We start from the raw sequence: 20,838 nt of genomic DNA, 5'->3' as shown, positions 1-20,838 counted from the left end.
TGAGTCTGTCCCTTTGGAAGTAGGCATTCCAGGGTTTTTAGGGTTTATTCAAATAGGAGCAGTTTCTTGCAAAGACATCAGGTAACATGGTGATTCGAGGCCAATGTGGTGCAGTGGATAGTATGCTGAGGTTGATTTTGATAGGCTTGGTGGGTGCAGGTCTCTGTTCGGCTATTACATTTACTGACTAACTACTCAACCTCCCTCACAAGGTCTTCTGAGAGCAGATGATTCACAAAATTAGAATTGTAAATTGCTCTGCACGTTCAAAGGTGCTGTAGAAATGAAAAGCAATGACTTTGTGGGAAAGTGCATGCACATGTAAAGGAAATCAAAGTGAAGTAGAGATGGAAGCCCCATAAGCAAAATCACGGTAATTCTCTAGAGTTAAGCAGGGTTCTCCTTTGACCTTTGCTTTCAAAGTGGAATTCAAGCTCAGCGCAATATGGCTACTTCTTCTGATCCCAACAAACAGCTTGTCCAAAGCTGCCATCTTTTCTACTAAGGCCCTACATTTTGGTTTTGCTTGCCCTCTTAATTAACTTTTATTGCTTCCATTAATCAATGCATTCCACTGTGAACAGTCAACCCTCTAGGAAGAAGGTGGTGATTACATGGCGAGACTGGCTTAGATACAATGTTTAAAAGCAACTTATGGCACAGCTGACATATAATGACTTGGCTCACTGCGTTAGGGTATTATTGAACTGAATTGGCAAGATAGGAATGCAACTAACATAGACTGCAACTAACGAAGTTGAAAAGATGTTAGTTGCAGTCTATGTTAGATGCATCACTACCTTGTTAAATCTGCCATTTTTAAACCTTCAGATACTACCTGCCGTATCAGGACTCTCTATATCAGAAATGGGGAACCTCAGGCATGTGTGCGTGTGTGCTTGTAGAAACTAGCCTACTTTGTCCTGCCAGGGGCATATTGCCACTGGAGTGTTGCCCAGAAGGGAATGTGTCTCAGGTTAAAAATGGTACTTCATTCCTGCTTTACCTCGGGTTAAGAACTTAATTCGTTCTGGAGGTCCATTCTTAACTACAACAACATATATATCTGAGTAGCACAGCAACCTTAAGGAGGGCTAGGAAGACATGGAGAAGCAGCTCCTCTGCTGTATCCGCAGCCCTGGTGGATCCTGCTGGACAGGGTGGAAGGGGGGCAGGGAGTTTTATTATTTTGCTATGGCAGCTTTATCCTAGCACAACTGGCCCCTCAGGGGCTCCCTGGGGACCCAGCACCCAGGAGTTTTGGCTTGCTACCAGAGGTCTGCAAGGAAGAAACTACTCTTGCCTTTTACCCCTGCTCTCCAGTCATCAACACTGAGGTGCTAAGATTGTGACCTAATAGTGTATACTTGTCTACCTGCATACTCAGAAGTAAGTTGCATTGGTCTCAATGCAACTCAATCCTAAATCGATATAGGAGTGCAGCCTGATATTTTTTAATGGCCTGGCAGCGTCCACTTGAAAAAGAATGTAAAAATGTTTCAAATTTCATTTGCCGCAGAAACTCCATACAGAGATGAGGGGGCTATTTTAGAATGGTGTGACTTATTCTGGCATTTGAAAAACACTTGGAATTAGTTATTAGAAAATAACTGCAGTAGCAGCAAAGCGAGAAGATAAAATGCTTTGATTTTTATGATTTCAAATTGCCTGGCTTCTCCTCCCCCAAGGGGTTTCAGTAGTGGAGGACACATTCTTTATCTGGTATCTAATCCCTAAAGACTGGAGAAGTGAGTCTTTTGTACACAACAATATTTTTCAAGGATGGTTATAAAGAGCATTTGTTCACTTCTGCCTTCCAGACTGTTTGGGGCATTGCTTGATTTGCATAATTAGGTTATAAAAAATAGATGAGTTAAGGGTAACTTGTGCAGCAAATTGCTCAGCCAACCTCTCTCCATTATTATATACATATGTAAAAGATTTTAAGCAACTGATTAAGGAATTTATTATTATTATTATTTTGCTCTCTCTTTTTTTTTAGCACATTGCTTTTGTTTTGCAGTACAGTTTTGCTTTGTTTTTCTCTCCAAATAACAATAATATGAGTGTCAACCTACTGTTCTTTGGTCTGGTTTTATAAAAAGAGTTGACATTAAACAGGAAGACTAATCCTTTCATAACATGTTGTCAAGACCGGCCACTCAGGAAAGCAGATAAGCTCTTAGCCTGGATGACAGTTTTGGAAAGGGCATTGGAGAAAGAGTTACTTACAGCATCATCTTTAAACAATTACCTGTGAGCTAAACAACATGAGAGAAAGGACAGATGCATTGTTGGTGCTTCTGTTGTCTAGTGTGGGCACTTAGCCATTGCCAAATAAAAGGAGAGAGAAAATAATCACCCCAAAAAAGAAGACAGAAATAGTGAGCTGCATGCTTGCTTAGTCTTCAGATCAGGTGTTCTAGATGATGATGGGCAACTTCAAGACTGTTGCTCTCCATTCTTACAGTTACTTATATTTAAACTGGACTTGGATCAGACTGCCCTTCAGATAGAGGAGACCTTCAAAATAGAAGACTGTCCTCTGACAGCCCTCCAAAATAAAACCATGGAATCAACGAATTTTAGCTCAACCACTTGCAATGCAGGGATCACAACTAAAGAATTTCTTACAGATAGCCACCCAACCTCTGTTTGCAAACCTCCCAAAAAGGAGAGTGCACCACTTTTCAAGGCAATCTGTTCCGCTATTGAGCAGCTCTTTCTGTCAGAAAGTTCTTCCTAATGTTTAGTCAGAATCTCTTTTCTTGTAATTTTAATTCATTGGTTTGGGTCTTGCACTTGGGACCAGCAGAAAATACGCTCGCTGCATCTTCCATGTGACAGCCCTTCAGATACTTCAGATATCGTATCACCTCTTTTCCATGCAAAGGATACCCAACACCTGAAGTGTTCCTCATAAGACTTGGTTTCCAGACCTTTTATCATCTTGGTCAACTTCCTTGGAAACATTCCATCTTGCCAATATCTTTCTTAAACTGTGGTGCCCACAACTGGACACAGTACTTCAGGTATGTTCTGACCAAGGCAGAAAAGAGTAGTACTATTACTTCCCTTGATTTGGACACGATACAGCATTAGCTCCCCTCCCTCTGGCTGCATTGCATTGTTGACTCATATAGGAGACTCTTCCCTGTTGGACACATGACCACCTTACTGGGCTGTTCACGTTCCAGAATGTGGTTAAGAAACCTAATTTTTACAACAAAATGTGAGCTCGATCCCCAATGTCCCTGGTGCTATGTCTTCCGTACCAGAAGTGAATTGGACTGTGGAAGAACAGTGAGAAACCTTAGATTTGAAGGTTATGTTCAGCTCAGCTATGAAGTTAATTTCTGTACTATGAATGATTTCTGTCAGTTCCGTTTTTTAGAAAGCCAGAACCAGAGGGTGGGGTAGGATTAGCATCAATTTTGTCACTCATATGGGGGAATGCTTCAGGAGTGACAGAATGCTTTGGCCACAATAATCAGGGTAAACAGTTTTTAATGCTAGAACAGGAATTCCGCTGTGCTTTATCACAAAAGGCATTTACATTATTGTTTATTTTTTTCCAATGTTTAAACTGAATCCAGAAATTATATTCTGTGAAAGCAAGTGTGTGATGAGGGTGTTGAGGCTAAGGTTTGTTTTAAATCAGCACTCTCCACCCCTGTATCTCTTTGTACATTTTTGCTAGCTTCTGATTGCCTCAGATAAGTACTTTCCTAGCAAATGGTTTTCAGCTTCTTTTCTGGGTGTTGCTTCTATGAAATGTATTTACTTAGCTTGGTTTTGCAGTTTATTATCTTGCCAGTGGTACAGCTTCCGTTTTGACATGTTTGGAGTGGAATTTTGATGTAAAACTACAGGTCAAAGTTTGTCAAGTCGCTTTTAAAAAAAATGTGACTACCCTGCAACAAATATTGATAAGCTTTCAAGTTGTGCCAGGAACTCCATGCTTCTTGCAATAAATATTGAAATGTTGGTTGATTTGCATCACATAATATCCTGAGGCTTTCAAGTCAACATTCCACCTTTTGTGCTAAGCCTCAAACAGACTGTGCCGGAGGAATATTTCCATAAGAACAAAACACAAACAAAACAAAATAGAGCTCAGAATCTAGATATATAAGGAATTCTGTAACTGGAGAAAGAAAGAAAAAGCTGAAGATATAGGTGCCTTCTACCTATGCAAATGGGACTTTGCCTAACCTTCCTCTAGTCCTTTACAGTGCAATTCAGGGATAGTCAGCATGGCAGCCTCCAAATGTTTTGGGACTCCAACTCCTATCACCTCCAGCCAACATGGCCAGTGCTCAGGGATGATGGGAGCTGCAGTCCAGAAACATCCATAGGGCAGCACATTGGCTACCTCTGGTGCAATCCTCTATGTGTTTACTCAGAAGTAAGTTGTGTTGAGTTCAGTGGGGCCTACTACCTGGTGAGTGGCTTCAGGATTGAAGTCTCAGACAGTAGATAATTCTATCCAATTTGGCTTTTACTGACACAAGAAAAACTAAAAACTGTATAATATAAACTATTCTTTTCTCCATTACTATTATCTGTTTACAAAGGGAATCACTGTATCAAAAGAAACAGTCTTTGCTGTTTCAGTTTCTTGTTATCTGAGATACTTTGCACTAGGTAAAACCTGACAGGAATTCAGAGAGCCCCTGTCTATTAAAGAATGAAACAAATTTGCAGGCTGAGCCCAACATTGTGTCGTGCACCAGAAATACATTTTTCATATGTGTGTGTAATGCCAAATTTGATGGAAACATCTGTGAATCTCAAAAGCTCTTAGCACTGCATTTGTGCATCTTGGCTGGTCCTGATAAAGGAGTTGTTTGTTTTTAATGTTTAAATTTACTCAGTATTTTAAAGCAAAGTCTCTATCCCTGATGCATATATGAAAAGCAATATCCTGGCATAGTTTTAGGATAGATGCATCCTTTCAGCACAGATTTCTTAAACACTGTGATCAGCAAATGCAAGAGATTATGTGCACATTTGCAGACTCTCCTTTCATTTTTGAGCAGATAACTAGTGTAACAGTGTCCACTGCTGGCAAATCGGGCAACTGCACTTTATAGAATAAGTCAGTCTATTGTTACAAATAACAATTAAACAGGTGCATTCTAAATTAGGTCTGGAGGGTTGTTGTTGTATTTTTTTGGGGGGGGAGACCCACCTAATTTTTCTAGGAACTTTACAATTACTTCTTCTGCTAATAATAATACAAGTGGAAGACTGAATTAGTGACCTGCAGCAATGCAATAACTTCAGCTTTGCACAATCTGATTTAAGATCCCCAGAGGTTTTTGTAGAGCACAAAATAATTTAGTATCAGCCAAGATTATTGATGTTCCTTTCAGTGAAGTGTGAAAGGCCCTGCACAGTTACTAGATATTATTTGTCAGAAGCGCAAGGCAAGTAAAATTTGACATTCAGCTTTTTGATGAGATTTTAATTGTTGGTGCCATTTGAACATCACATCTATCAATACAGAAATAAGAAATGTCTTGTTGGATCAAACCAAAGGTCAGTGTGATCCAACATTCTGTTTTGCTTCAGCTAGCAGCCTCTGGGAGACTCATCGGTTGGGCACGATGGCAATTCTTGTTGCCACGCCACCACCGAAACACATAGTTTTCATTTATGTGTCATACAATGTAGTCCTTTGCATGCCTACTCAGACATGGTCCAATTGTGTATAGGATTGCAGCTGTAGCTAATAAGCACTGACATACATCAATCATAGGAAAGTCTAATGCTGTTCAAACGCTGGTAGTGAATTCCATAGTAAGCTCATTATGTGTTGTTTCAAATCCATCCTTGTCTCCCCTGAGTCTAATTTTGCTGAATGACTTCGAGCTCTTATTCTCTATGAATTTGTCTAATCCCCCTCCAAATTAGTGGTCATCACCCACTCCCATCTTGTGGGAGCAAATATCGTAGTTGTGCTATGTTCTGTCCTGAATCTTCCAACATCCTGCTTCATTGGGAAGAGGAGTTGGAGTTCAGGCTTAGGTTTTCTAGTTAGTCCAGACATTTCCCACCAACTAAGAACCCCCCACCCCACTCAAATCAACCCTATGTAGTCTAGAGCAGTGTTTCCCAACCTTGTGCCTCCAGCTGTTTTTGAACTACAATTCCCATCATCCCTGACCACTGGTCTTGCTAGCTAGGGATGATGGGAGTTGTAGGCCAAAAACATCTGGAGGCACAAGGTTGGGAAACACTGGTCTAGAGATCACAATCACCTTCTCCAGTTAAGTCATTGTCTGGTGTAAATCAGAATATCCTGAAGATTACTCCCCCTCTGATAACCAAAACAAGGCCTTGGGATTTTTCCATCTTTCTAAACGTTTTCCCATAGAAAAGCTCTCCCTCTGGCTTTTCTTGCAAAGCCATCAGCTAAGTGGCATCATAGCAGCAGCACAGAGATGTGAGCTTTGGCAGACTGCCCCCATTTTTCATTCAGTGTCTTCCATCATTCTAGCATCTAAAAGATCAGTGTAAATTTCAACTCTCTGTGACTTAATATTTTCAGGGATGAATGGAATGATGGGAATTCAGCGGAGAAAAGGCATTATGAACCATTATAATGACTCTCCCATGGGTGTGTAATAATATAGCACTCTTATAAGAGGGTTCTTGTTTACAAATGAAACGCCATTTACCTTCCTACCAGAGTAGTACCTTTTTATCTACTTGCACTTTGATGTTCTTTTGAACTGCTACATTGGCAGGAGCAGGGACCAAGCCATGGGAGCTCACCCCGTCACGGGGATTCGAACCGCCGACCTTCTGATCAGCAAGTCCTAGGTTTAACCCACAGCGCCCCTTACGTTCCTATAATGGTTAGTGCCTGCAAATGTATTGTGGGCAGGACCCAGGCAACTTCAACTACATTTAAGTTTAGACCCATTGATTACAATGGAAGAGATTTAAGTCAATAATTAAATATTTCCAACTGAAAGTAGGCTTTAAGTTTATTAGCACTGGTTGCATCATTTTCAGACCACAGCAAGTGGTGTCTCACCATTACTTGTTACCCATTGCACATCTCTGCATAAGCTTTACATCCTTGAGTGACAGCCAAATTTTAGCTCAGGAATGGAAATCCGAAACCATTTCAGCTTCTTGGTGCATATTTACTTTCGTGGGGGTGGAGGGAGGTGGCATGCACTCAGGAAAACTAATTTAAAGTCAATTTCAAATACTGCCTTTCTGTTTCCTTAGAAGAGTATTTTGTCTGCATATTATAGATGGTTATTTCTCTCCTGCTCTAGGTAGGAAATAGAATGTTTCCCTTTGCAGTGGGGAGGGGGGATGAAAGTGACTAGCTAACACTTTTCCGGACAGTTAATTAACATGCGTATGCTTCTTTACTGTTGAAAAGACACAATTCCAGTTCTGTGTGTAACCTGGATTAATGGTACAGCTTGAGTGATTTGAGTGCTGTAGTGTGATGTACAGCAATGTATTAAAGCACAACACTTTGAATGCAAGCATGGATAGTTCTACTTCTGCAGAGTCCTTTTAAAAATAAATAAATTCTGCACCAAGGAATAACTTTCACAGTGAATAACAATTCAGTGGGAAAAGCCCATATTCATTTAGTGCAGCAGGCATAAGAATGGGGACAATTTAAATGAAAGTCAACAATAATCCATACCTGCTCTGAATGCCCAGAAATGTAGCTGGAAGTGCAGCATGAAGTTGTAGAAAAGAGACCTCTATGGGCAGCCCCATAGCCATTTCTTTAACCAGACACTACTGATAAATCTCTCTATCTATCTATATATTAAAATATACTTCATCAATATATAATTTCTTTGAACACAGACTAAAAATACTGTTTAGCTCATTATGCAGGTGTTGTTGTTGTTTAGTCGTTTAGTCGTGTCCGACTCTTCGTGACCCCATGGACCAGAGCACGCCAGGCACTCCTGTCTTCCACTGCCTCCCGCAGTTTGGTCAGACTCATGCTGGTAGCTTCGAGAACACTGTCCAACCATCTCGTCCTCTGTCGTCCCCTTCTCCTTGTGCCCTCCATCTTTCCCAACATCAGGGTCTTTTCCAGGGAGCCTTCTCTTCTCATGAGGTGTTACTTCTTCCTCAAATGTTTTGTTTTCTGTGTTAATTTCAGTGAAGGATTGCTGCAAAGTTAATGCTACAGTATTGGCTGCTAAAGGCCAGTTGCCTGTGTTTACTTTGGTTTGGACCATTATATTTTCCTAATCTTATGCCTATGTTCATCAGGTGAAGAGCTTTGTTATTGTTCAGGGTTCCTGAAGTATCAAAAACTACTAGTGGAGCATCTGGATGGATCTTTCCAGCCGATAGGTGATCCTCTCAAACAATTGCTATCCTGTGCCAGAATCTACCCTCTCTTGAGAAATTTCCTTTTGTTTTTTCTTCTTTGCCCTCTTGCAACAGGCATGACCATTAGACAGTGATATGATAGGAACTGTAGCTCAGTGTGGAGCACACTTTTCATGCAGAATTTCCCAAGTTTAATCCTGGGCATCTCTATGTAGGGCTGAAAAGGCTTGTGTTTCAAAACCCTGGTGATACTTAGTGGTCCAATGCCTAGGTGAGTTGGTTTTAAGGTAATCTTCTATGCTCCTGTCTGTTGTGGCACCAGCTGGAATGCATCATACAGCCCTTTGATGGCCCAGTCAGCTATGTTTGTGACCTGTGGGTTGCTATGATGTGCCATGGATGTCCAGAAAGTATTAGCATTATACATTAACATTAAGCCAAACATGTGGATTTCACAACCACATTAAGTTCCAGTCTAGGCATCTTACAACTCAAGACATGCAACGATAGGTTGCAACATTCCTTCCAACAGTTTTGGTTAAACTCTCATTCATGTGTGGCTTTTCCTCATTGTGTTTTGGTGGTTTGAGGTGTCAGAGTGGCTATAGAGTACAGAGAACAAATGTGCTGTAATGGTTAGAGTCTTGAGCGAGGACTGTAGCAACCCAGGTTTGGCTCCTGTAACATTATTTACAAGAATTCTATTTGAACAGATGGAGTTCATTTTAGAAAGTATAATTTCTACCCATTGTCTGTCTGGCTTTGATTATTTTAGTACCACTAACCAACAAATAATGCAGGGGTTTGCAATGTAGTATACATCAATCTATTTTTATTCTCATCTACTGTGATTTATGATACATAGTATTTCTACATGTTCAAAAACCATTTAATTCTAGTGTCCATAAATAAGGATTTTGAAATTGTTGCATCATGTTTTACTGCTGTGGCTTCCTTTGTTCATTTGATCTGGTAACACGTGAATAAAGAAAATAATTTATTTTTTATCTCCAGCATATTTTGTCCTTTGTCATGGTACAAAAACAAAATACATAATTACACTGTTCAATCTAAGATGACAACATTTGATAGTTTATCAAAAAGTTTAGCACGAGGCTTCCCTCAGGTTCATGGCTATGAATATCATCAGCTGAAGTTATTTCAAATGTTTTGAAACCCACAGGCACAAGTCAGGTTTCACTATCATTTTAGCGAGAGATTTCTCAAAGGGACATGAACAGGAATTATGGATGTGCTGTTTCATGTTTGCTGGCTGGTTCATTCCTATGATTTTTTCCCCCCCTAAACACATCTGCCACAGTGTCTTTGCATTAATTTGGGATGGAAAATATGTGGCCCTCTAGATATTGTTGGATTCCAAGCTCCCATCGCCCCAGCCAGCATGACCAATGGTCAGGTGATTATGGAGTCCAACAACTGCTAAAGAACCTCTCACCCCCATGCTCTTAAAATTCTATGGGTAGAATTAATTTAGAATGTTGTTCAATACAGAACTACAATTTAGCCCACTTAGGCGAGGTCACACTGCATTCTAGGTTAATTAAACTAGGATGACTGCTATCGCCTAGTTCTCTATCAACAATTATCATCAGACATTAGACTCCTCGCTCAGTACTCATGCACTGATAAACTAGCAACACACACACACACTTTTACCAGTGAAATGAATTGTAAAAAGGTAAAGGGACCCCTGACCATTTGGTCCAGTCGTGGCCGACTCTGGGGTTGCGGCGCTCATCTCGCTTTATTGGCCGAGGGAGCCAGCGTACAGCTTCCGGGTCATGTGGCCAGCATGACTAAGCCGCTTCTGGCGAACCAGAGCAGCGCACGGAAATGCTGTTTACCTTCCCCCTATTTATCTACTTGCACTCCTGCCAGAGTGGTACCTATTTATCTACTTGCACTTTGAGGTGCTTTCGAACTGCTAGGTTTGCAGGAGCAGGGACCGGGGAATGGGAGCTCAACCCGTCATGGGGATTCGAACCGCCGACCTTCTGATCAGCAAGTCCTAGGCTCTGTGGTTTAACTCACAAGTACCACCCGCATCCCTGGGTGAAATGAATTGTAGCAAACTTGAATTTGGACACGGGTGGCTAACACTGAGGCAGGTTTTGGGCATACTTCCTTCTTCTGGCAACCTGAGTCAGGATAAGTGGTAGTGCTGCCTGGGTTTAAGAGTTTGGTTGCTTCCGATCCTGTTTGTGCATTTGTAAATAAACTGGTTACAAATACATCATAAGGATCTTCATACAACTTACGCATGCATTCACTGAAAGAGGTTATACCTGCTGACCCTGACGCTGCTTACCAGCTGTGTATTTCAGTGTCAGTGGGAAAGAGCCCTATGTTCATGCAGTTGCCTTTCTTACTAATGTCAGTGCATTGTAGTGGTTAGAGTGTCAGACTAGGACCTGGGAGTCTAGGGTTCAAATCCCCACTGGGCTATGAAGCTCACTTAGGCTTGGGTCAGCCACTGCCTCTCAGCCTAACCTACATCACAGCTTTGTTGTGGGGATTAAATGAGGAGGGGAAGAACCATGCACAGTCCCTTGAGCTCCTTGGAGGAAAAGTTGGGTTTATAAGTGCCATAAATAAAATAACGTGCAGCCACTGAGATGTGTGTCTGGCAAGTCTGATTCAACTACTCCATCACACATTCACTGAACATGTGTGAACACCCTGCATTACTTCCCAACACTGTTTCTCACATCCACTATTTGTTTATTGAAATATGTATATCCCACTTTTTAGGATAAATGTTCTTGCAAACATACTGGCTTTTAGTTAATTGTTTTCTATGGACGTTTGAGCCTGCCCCTGCAGACTGAAGTGGTGCAGGCCAGACACAAGCTTCATTATCTCAGTGACAACTAGGCCAGAGCTGCTGAAAGAAGGGAGATAGGCTAGGCAGTGAGAGAGGCTGGAATTCTGTACTCATTTAGCAGTAAGCTCCACTGAGCTCAGAATTACACTGTCCCTCAAAAATCATGATATGAAATTATTCAATCGTTTGTAAATTACAGTTACTGCACAAGGAAATAACAGATCTGTCGGGAAGTTGCTTTAAAGCCTTCAGCAAAACATATTACAGATTGTTTGATAACAAGTCTGGACATTATTTATCCCATTTACCAAAGCATTACCATTCTTCATTAGAACACGTTATTACCGGGGAAAGTCTTGTTTTGCAGCAATCAAAAGTACTGTTCTTCCTTCCTTCCTTTTCTTTGTTTTTTCCTTCTTTTTGCTAATACCTTTGCCTTTATTCATTGACTTTAAGAAGATAATGAGTTGGCAAAATATGCTTACCACAGACTCTGGATTAACACTGTTAACATGTCATCTAAGGAAGTACGGTAATTGCCTTGAGACAGCCTAGCTACTGGAAGGATAGAAAAAGGATTAATGTACACAGACATTTTTGAAAAACTAAGTCCTTTCGAGTCACTTACAGATCTCTTCATACACAAATCTTTCCTAGTAGCAGCCATGTATTTTGATTCTTCCTGTGTGATTTTTTTTTTTAGTCACTAGAGTGTATTGTTGTCAAATCACAATGGTGGAAATGGCTCTATAATGCTACTATTAATACATCCAATCACCCACAAGATTACAATGTAACAATGCACTTTAAATTTTCACCTAGGAATTAACTGGTAGGAGGAGAGTTTAAAAGAATCTAAAAGATCCCCCCCCTTACTGTTACTTGTTATATTTGTCTTTAATCAAAAGCTGGTGAATGTTTTAATACAGAGTGTGACACTTGTCTTCAAACTAAAACCATACCTTGTTAGTCGGTGGCCACATAAGCAAACAGTATGTTCATGTTCTGAAAATCTTTCTGCTATCAAATCCCTTTTTCTATTTTGAAGTGCAAATATTTTATCACAGATTTAAGACAGCAGATGGCTCTCTTGAGTTTCCCTTAGAGCACCTATTGCTGTAAACAACTATCCTGCATTTTCAGATTAGAAGTAGGAAGAATTGGATTTACTTTTGTTTTCCGGGGGTGTGTGTGGAAATCACACCTTCCACATTATTCCACTATTTATTTGCATTCTTTTCTATACTGTAACCCCCCCTTTTCTGTGCACCCACCATCATAGACTGAGACTGGCAAATGTATTCAGTTTCGGTGAGACTATAAAATTTACAGTTTAGAATAAATGAAATGAGCATGATGTAGGAAGATGCCTATCAATGTATCACAGTGACTATTAGAGTACTTCACTGGATAGAATAGGTATCCCCTTGGGTGGTCTTTTATTTACAGCGTTTAGTGCAAATAAAAAACAAATATATATCCATCAAACAAACATAGTAGCTTCTTTTTCAAGCTGTTTTTAAAATGCTTGAGGTTTGCACTTATTTTCTTTCCTATGTAGCAAAAATCCATAATGAGGGAGTACAGCACTGGTAGACAATTGTATGTGCATTTTGACTTCGATTTTCTAACATTTAAAAGCTGTTTTTAAAACATTTGATCTTCCTGAATGTTGGGAAACAAAGTGCTCATTCCGAAATCATAACCATGTGTTATAAATATATGTAATATTTTAGAGGCTAAAGGATTAGTTATGGACCAAGCAGCATCACAGTGCAATCCTATAATGCCTGTTCAGAAGTACGTCTTGCTGAATTTTAAAAGGACTTACTGCTAAATAAAGTGGGTGTAAGACTGGAGCCATAAACACTCATAATATTATCCCAATAAAAGCAATGGGACTTAAATACGTGCTTAATGTTGAATGGAACATACTTAGTATTACTGTTATTAGTGTTAATGTATATACAGCTTTTAGAGGACAAGCTATTCTCAGTCTCACCATTATTACCACTGTTCTGTGAATCAAATGGTTGCTGTTCACATTTTTGTTCAAAGGGAAGAACTTAGCATGGCATGTTCAAAATGTGGTGCAGCAATCAAAACTGCTAGCACATTGCAAAGCTAAGCAGGTTTCAGCAGGGTTTCAAATTGGATGGGGGGCTTTGTGCTGAGATTCCTGCATTGCAGGGGGCTGCACTTTATGACCCTGGTGTCGCTTCCAACTCTACAATTCTGTGATTCTATGAAAACTACTCAGGAAGCCTTTTTCCGACGTGTTTTTGATGTGGGGCATCTTAGGTATAAGGCTAAATATAGTTGTATCTCATTTCCCATGCCCTCAATTGGGATGTTTATACTAAAAACCCTCTCCTATTTACTAGCATATATTACCAGGACCCATGAGAGCCCTTTGTTTTGCACTGTCCAAGGTCCTGATTGAAGTGAGCAGGCAGTTAAAGGAGATCAAGAGAAAGCTCCCACAGAACACTGCAGTTTGTCAAAGCTGTTCCTTGCAAACAGCACATTTGTGCAGAAAACGCTGGGCTTTGAGAAATGATACATTATGTTGTGTGTTGAAGAATATATTCCAAAGCAAAATGCAGATGAAACGAATAGTGCTTAATGCCAGTAAATTGTATTGGGCAAATTCTAGCAGGAGGAATTCCTTGTATTGGTACAAAATATAAATTCTTACATTTCCATTTATTCATAACCACATCAAAAAAAACGAAAACACAGAAGCACAAAAATACATTCTCCAGATATCTGAAAATGGGCTTCTGCATGTTGGTCTAATGTAAAAGAACAAAAATTGAAGCTGGAGGATAGAATTAAAACCATAACATCTTCTATTCAATGTAAATACTATGCTTTGTTAATAAAATAATTTAAGAGGATGCTGGCAGTTGTCTTTAGCTAAACAATTGTTCAGCTAAACAATGGACAGCTCTGGTGTTCATATTTGGGAGATTTTGCTTTAAAGGGTGTGCCTAAGCATTAAAAAATATGTAAGCACTACTTTTCACCTAAAGTTCAACTAAAGCCCACAAGTTCAGCTAAAGTAGGAAAAGATCCCTTTGAAGGGGAAGAATGAGTAAGGTTGTAAATAGTTATCTTGCTCTTCCAATCTTCCAGTTATCAGATGCTTTGGATGGGATAGGAAGCTGTAGATCTGTATGTATCTCTTAAATAGTATTTCCTTACATAGACTTGTAGTGGGTTTTGTCTAAGTTAAAAGTTCACATAACGAGTGAGGTTCTAAAGTTATTGAACTTTCACAAGTGAATGTTGTTATAGTTAATACATAATTGAAAATCTATGTTGTTCAGTATAACTATCTCGGCAGCGACTGATTAATCTGGTACCAATTATGGGTGTGTCTGCAGAAGACTTTTTATGTCTGGAATCCTCACATACCATATTATTATTATTATTATTATTAGCATTTTTATCATAGGAGTCAACTCCTAGGGGCTGGGGTCCCATTGCCTCCCCATAAAATATTTGAGGGCGCAACAAGCCCCCCCCCAATTGATAGGCATTGCCATTCAAATGGTGTGTGTGCACCATGTGTTGTGATTGATTGTGTGGGGTGGGACTTACCTGCCCCCCCCCAATATTTTATTCAAGTTGGCACCCTTGAAGGAGCTCATGGTGGCACACACAGTTCTCATCCCCATATTATCCTTACAATAACCCTGTGAAGTGGGTTTGGCTAAGAGCCCAAGGTCACACAGCAAGCTTAGCAGCTGAGTGGGGATTTTAACCCTGGTCTCCCAGGTCATCATCCAGCACTCTAACCACTGCACCACATGGCACGCATTCTGGTGCCACACTGGTAAAGCTCGGAATCAATCCAGGGTAGACGTCCAAACGATGGGGCTGCTTGCCCCATTGTGCTAAGGTGCCAATGAAAGAAAATGCACCGCACGTGCCCAGCAACGAATGAGTTTTCCCCCCTGCATCTGAGCCTCCATCTGTAGCAGACATGTAGAGTTTGACTGGAGCGCGCAGTTATCATTACATGCCTGAGCTCTTGGCAGACAAATAAATTAATCACAGAATCTCGGGGCTCTTTTTCCCCCACAAAACTTAAAAAACGAGAGCCAAATTCCAGCCTTACACACTACAGGGTGAAGTTGAGTTTTCAGTGGCCACTACAGAACTCAATAAATCTAGCGATGCCCACTTGTACCACTAAATGTGTTTGCTTGGCAATAGAAGCTACGGAGCCCGTCCTGTTTTGAAAGATGATCTTAAGAGGAACCGGTTCGCCCTTCCTTTGAATGCCACGATGTCTGGGACGCTGGGCCATCTCCCTTCCCTGTTTTCCTCCTGGAAACAAGACAAGCCCGAGAGAGATCGCGAGCCAAGGCTGCCTTTGTGGCCAGCTGGCTGCGTCCGAGAAGCCACAGCAGACGCTGATGCTCTGGAGCAGAAAGCGCGCCTCCCTCTCTCTTTCCCTTCCCAGCTCACCCTTCCCTGCCTGGGAATTAGTCTTCCCCTCAAGCAGCAGCGTGTCCGGTTCCGAATCCCCAGAGAATAGGGAGCCGCCGCCGCCGCTGCTGAGGCGGAAAGGCAGGGTTTGGGCGCCGCCGACTTGTGACCCTCGCGCCCCCGCCGCCGGCCCTAAGGCGGCGCGCATCCCCGCCGCGTCCTTCCGCCAGAGTAACCCCGTCAGCCCCGCCGTAGGCGAAGCAGCCACAACCGTCCCTCAGAGAGAGCCGCCTCGGCGGGGACAACAAAGAGACCCGCGCGCGACGCCTGTGTCTGTCGTGGTTACGTAGGGAAGAGCCTCTCTGCCCTCGCACCACCACCACACACGCGAATCCTTAATGCGTTAAGGTGCTGGCCGTTAATTCGTAATTCTAACCCCGGTGAACTCGGGGTCTCGCGCGGGGCGTCCGCTTATTCGGGGTGGGGCAGCAGGGCAGGCAAGACTGTTGTGGCGGGTAGTCGCTGAAGCGCGGGAAGCAGTCTGTCGCTTCCCTGGCACTGGCTGCACTTTCACCCAGAGAGCTGAGACTTTCTGGAGCGAGGGAGAGAGACGCCAAATTACAACTTCTCCGTCTCTCTTTCTCACATCCGTGCGCGCGCCGTCTCACACTTTCCCGCGCATAATTTCCCTCAGTCAAGCCCCTAACCTCTCCCCACCCCTCCTCCGCCTCTCTCTCTCTCACACACACACACACGCACACACAGATGAACCGCACGCGCGCGCGCTCTGCCCTACGCGCGCGCCCGCGCAACGCACACTCACTCTCTCACACACAAGCTCCCGGCTGTCACAAAAGCCTGACTGGAAGCCGAGGGGCGGCAGCGTGGGCTTCTCTCGGCGACAAGCAATTTCCTCCCTTCAATCGCGGCGAGGCTTTTTGGAGCCCACCTCTCTCTTTCCCTCGCCTCCTTCCCTTTGATTAGCATTCTCCTCGCTGCTGGGTTTTTGTGTGGTGCGACTTACCCCTCCTCCTTTTCCCCCGCTCCCACCCCAAGGACAAATCCCCTCCCTCAGTCGTCTCGGGAAGGGAGAAGAGGAGGGTGAGCGCGTGTGTGTGCGCGTGTGAGCGAGCGAGCGGGCGAGCGAGTGTGTGGCGGGGTGGCGGCTAGGGTGGGACTGAAGCGCCGCGATTAAGGCTCGCGCGCTCTCTCCGGAGCCGAAGCGGGCGCTCTCCAGATGCTGCTTTCTCAGGCACTCGGAGGCAGCCCCGACGACGAGGAGGACACGGCGCCGGCGGCCGGAGCGGCGGCGGCGGCGGCGGCAGCCATGGACCAGCGGGCAGAATAAGCCGGGCGCCGAAGACACGGCATCCGCCGCGGGCGCTGCTTGTTGCTGTTCCCGCTCGGCCTGAAGCCAAGCGACTCCATGTGGTGACCGGAGGACTTTTCCTCGCCGCCGCCTCTACCCGCGCCTTTTCTTTCCAGTTGGCCTTCCGGAGATGGGTCGGCGCCTCGGCTGAGCCAAGCCCCGCGCCCGTCTCCGCTGCGTTTGGGCAGGGCTCTCGCGGACGCGGAGCGCCCGGCGACGGACCGAGGCCATGGCTGCGGCCATCGCCAGCGGCTTGATCCGGCAGAAGCGCCAGGCGCGCGACTTGCAGCACTGGGACCGGCCCTCGGCCAGCAGGAGGCGCAACAGCCCCAGCAAGAACCGCGGGCTTTGCAATGGGAACCTGGTGGATATCTTTTCCAAGGTCCGCATCTTTGGCCTCAAGAAGAGGAGGTTGCGGCGCCAAGGTGTGTGTGTGTTTTGTGTATGTGTGTACATATATGTGTGTGAGTGAGAGAGTGTCCTTTGCGCCTGTGTGTGCCTTGGAAGGAATGGCCTGTGGTTTCCAAACTTGGGCCCCAACACGCTGGTAAAGGGCAAAGAAGGGGGGAAACTTCCACTTCTTAGGGTTGTGCCCATTTTACAGGAGGGAAACTGAGGCTGTCTCTGGGTTCATTGTTCTGAAGACACTCTCTTCCCCTCTCTTAGTAATGTGAACGAGAACCCTCGCTTTCAGTACATAAGCATGCTTTGGGACTGGCAAAGAAAGCCCTTGCCTTATTTAACCGCCTAGTTTGATGAGCAAAACTGGATGGTTCCAGGGTATTAAGAGGCAGCTAAGGTACGCTAAAAATGTCACCACAAGTCTGTGAGATAAGTAATTGTGCCCATTGTACAGAAGTGGGATTACAGGCATTTAAAGTGCTTGGTCTGCAACCAAATCGTGGCATTTGGTTAAGGTAATGAATGGGCAAGGACTTATCCACAGCTGTTTAAATATTCTTGTCACACTCGCAGTCAGGGGTGTCAAAGAGAAGTAAATGAATGGATTCCTACCCACCCTTCTAGTTAATGTTCATGGCTGAAGTGGTAATTCTAGTCTAGGCTGGCAATTATTGGTATAGAATTGGAAAAATAATTGTTTCATATTAATGAATGCCAGGGAGTTATACCGAATATGTGGGATTATTTTATGCTACTTTATCTTCATCCATACCAAAGTGTCTATATCAGTGTTCTTCCAACTATTTCAACTGAACTAGGTGGCTTGTGAATGGTCTGTAACTACAACAAAATGCATTGCTCTTCAATATCTGCTAACTAGATTCTAACTTGTGTACCATCCCACCCTCTGAAGCTGAGGATAAGAAACCTGGGAGCTCTATACAGATTTAAGTATATTTCATACCCACTGCGTGGAGCAAAGGGTTGTGTATACTAATGTTTGAAGGCAACCTTGGAAGGATAACATGATGCAACAGTAAATCTGCTAAACCTTTTTTATTCCCTTTTGTTGTGCTCTGTTTCTTTGCATTTAGATTTTGTAGATTTTTATAATTTATAAATACAAAAAAATCCCAACACGAAGCAGCTCTAAGAGATGATTCTTATTTGAAATGATCACCCATTGTTCCAATCTGAAGCACAATGATAGCAAAGAGAAATGTGTTTTATAATTGTAATTTGTGAACTGAATCAAGTAAAGAAAATAATTATTTCCAGTGTCAATAATCTAAATGCATTGAGGGCATTTTTTTTTTGTAAGAAAGCAAGGTTTAATGAAGACACACAGAGAGAAAGATTTCCCGTGAATAAATTGTATAAAGATCCATATAAAAATATTGTGTTTTGAGTGAATAACTAGTATGTAGTGTGTTCTGTATTTTATAATACAGCCCATTGTTTCAGTATTAGAAAACTGATAGCACGAGAAGGCAAGGCAGGCATTCTGGGGCACTGTCGCTTTAAGAATCTACAGTTGCTGAAGTGGAGAATCCTCAGAGTGTTGAATGTGGGGGAACCCCAATTCCCACTACACCCTATTTTTGCAGCCTCTGTAGCTGGCTCACCCCAGTCATGGTTGACTTTTAATCATTACATTTCTTAACACACTGGGAATGTTCTGTCACCGGTTGGAAAACCATGGACAGTTGTCTTTAACACTACATTTCTGAACCTTAACGCTGATTTTGCTGAATTTCTTTCCCTTTCTTTGAACAGTCTAGCGCTGTGGGCTCCCCACCGTTCCTTCATTTTGTCTCTTTGGGCTGCTTTTAACCATGGTTATCACTAGGTGTGTGAGCTTCCCAAGGGAAGGCAGTTCAAGTAACAGTAATTGGAAGAGTCTTAACTATATTGGAACTATATTTGAGGAGCCTTACCCATATTGATACACCAGGTGCATCATGCAATTGTGGATTTATATTTCTGGTTTTTCTGTCTTTATGCAAAGTGCGGTGCACTCTTGGTGGTGGTAGGGAGCTGTTTCACACACACACGTATTCCTGCTTCAGATGGATTTGATCAAAGTACAAACAGACCATAAAATCAGTGTGATGGGAAACCTGCACTCTCTCTCTCTCCCTTGGATTAGATAGTTTCCTATTCTGGTAATATTCCCGAGTTTTTAAAACTGCAGATGCTGTAACAAAGCTAGCATCATCGCTGCCATAACTAAAACTAGGAAGACCTCAGAACAACAACAACAAACTATACTTTTCCACTTGTAGTAGCATGTAAGGTTTGCACTTCTGGGAAACGAGATCCTTCCTATCACAAGGTGTTTCAATACTGAAATGCTTTTCCAGGCTAAGAAAGCCATGCACTACTTTCTAGGATATAACTTATACTTAATAAGAAATTTCACTTATGGAAACGTAAACTAAACCAACACATATACGTTACTGATAAAATTTAAGAAGAATGTTTTAGACTCTGTTAAATTAATGCTGAAAGGGTGAATTGGCTTTTGCTTTTTGGAAAGCAGTGGCATAGCCAAGTGAATTACCTGACAACAGCAACTAGTGACAATAAAATAACAGTGACACTGATTTCCACAAGCTATTCATCTTGGGGTTTTTTTTAGTGAAGGTAGTGCAATGCTTATAGCTGGTAGTCGCTGTGTGTGCCCAAGAGTAGCCTCAGCGAAGCAACATTAATGGCTCTATTTGTTGTCCCGTTTGCTTAGTTTTACACACAGTGATGCCAATTTATGGCCTTAGCAACTCAAGCATGCTTGACATCCGCACATATTTGTTTGACTTATCATTTATAGAAGAGGGATTGTATTTAATAATAAATGCATTAAATTTGAAACGAGCAAATCACTAAAGCTAGTGATCTACTTAAAAACATTATTAGATCATAAGGGTTGTTAGGTGAACAACAATAGTGTGAAATAAGAGCCATTTGGAAATTAAGGCGACTCCTTTAAGAAGGCAGATCCAGCAAGCAGAAGCAACAATTCAGGTTGATTCTCTATTAGGAAATGTTCCTTTAGTTATATGTTATGATTTCAGTATGTGGGAAAGATGCACACATCCAATCCATATTAGCTTAACATAATGAAAATATTACATTCACTTAAACCATTTCCATTTTTGTACCTTCCATTTCATATACAAAATGTTTATAGAACATATTTATAGAATGCACTTGGAGAGTTTCTAGTATATTCTCCTAGAAAATGTACTATTTGTTAATCACAACTCTCTTGTTTTAGGGAAAATGAAGAACATCAGATCCACTATTTATTACTGGTTATAAACCACATTGTTGCCCTTATAGGTGATGACATGTGTTTTGCCTGTCTTTAAAAACAACAACCTACTGATTTCCTAAACTTCTTTTAAAGAAAGGTGTAGTGTGGAGTTGCATAAAAGATTGTTTAATT

At 42.3% G+C, this 20,838-nt stretch overlaps 1 protein-coding gene across 3 annotated transcripts in view; it reads left to right on the top strand.

The window, feature by feature from the left end:
• FGF14 (fibroblast growth factor 14) overlaps positions 1 to 20,838 on the top strand; it is a 297,609-nt gene that overhangs the window by 181,839 nt on the left and 94,932 nt on the right. Inside the window, exon 1 of one of the 3 annotated variants that reach the window (XM_081908296.1) lies at positions 16,439 to 17,413. The exons of the other annotated variants lie outside the window; for them this stretch is intronic. Within the exon in view, the coding sequence (XP_081764422.1) occupies positions 17,218 to 17,413 (196 nt within the window). The 5' untranslated portion in view covers positions 16,439 to 17,217. Of the gene's footprint in view, positions 1 to 16,438; positions 17,414 to 20,838 lie in introns of those variants that run through there. 3 annotated transcript variants of the gene reach the window in all.

The sequence above is a fragment of the Podarcis melisellensis genome (genome assembly GCF_964234715.1).
Source record: "Podarcis melisellensis genome assembly, chromosome: 4".
Taxonomy (NCBI): Eukaryota; Metazoa; Chordata; class Lepidosauria; order Squamata; family Lacertidae; genus Podarcis; species Podarcis melisellensis.
The sequence above is the reverse complement of the archived record's forward strand: the minus strand, read 5'-3'. Positions and strand labels throughout refer to the sequence as shown.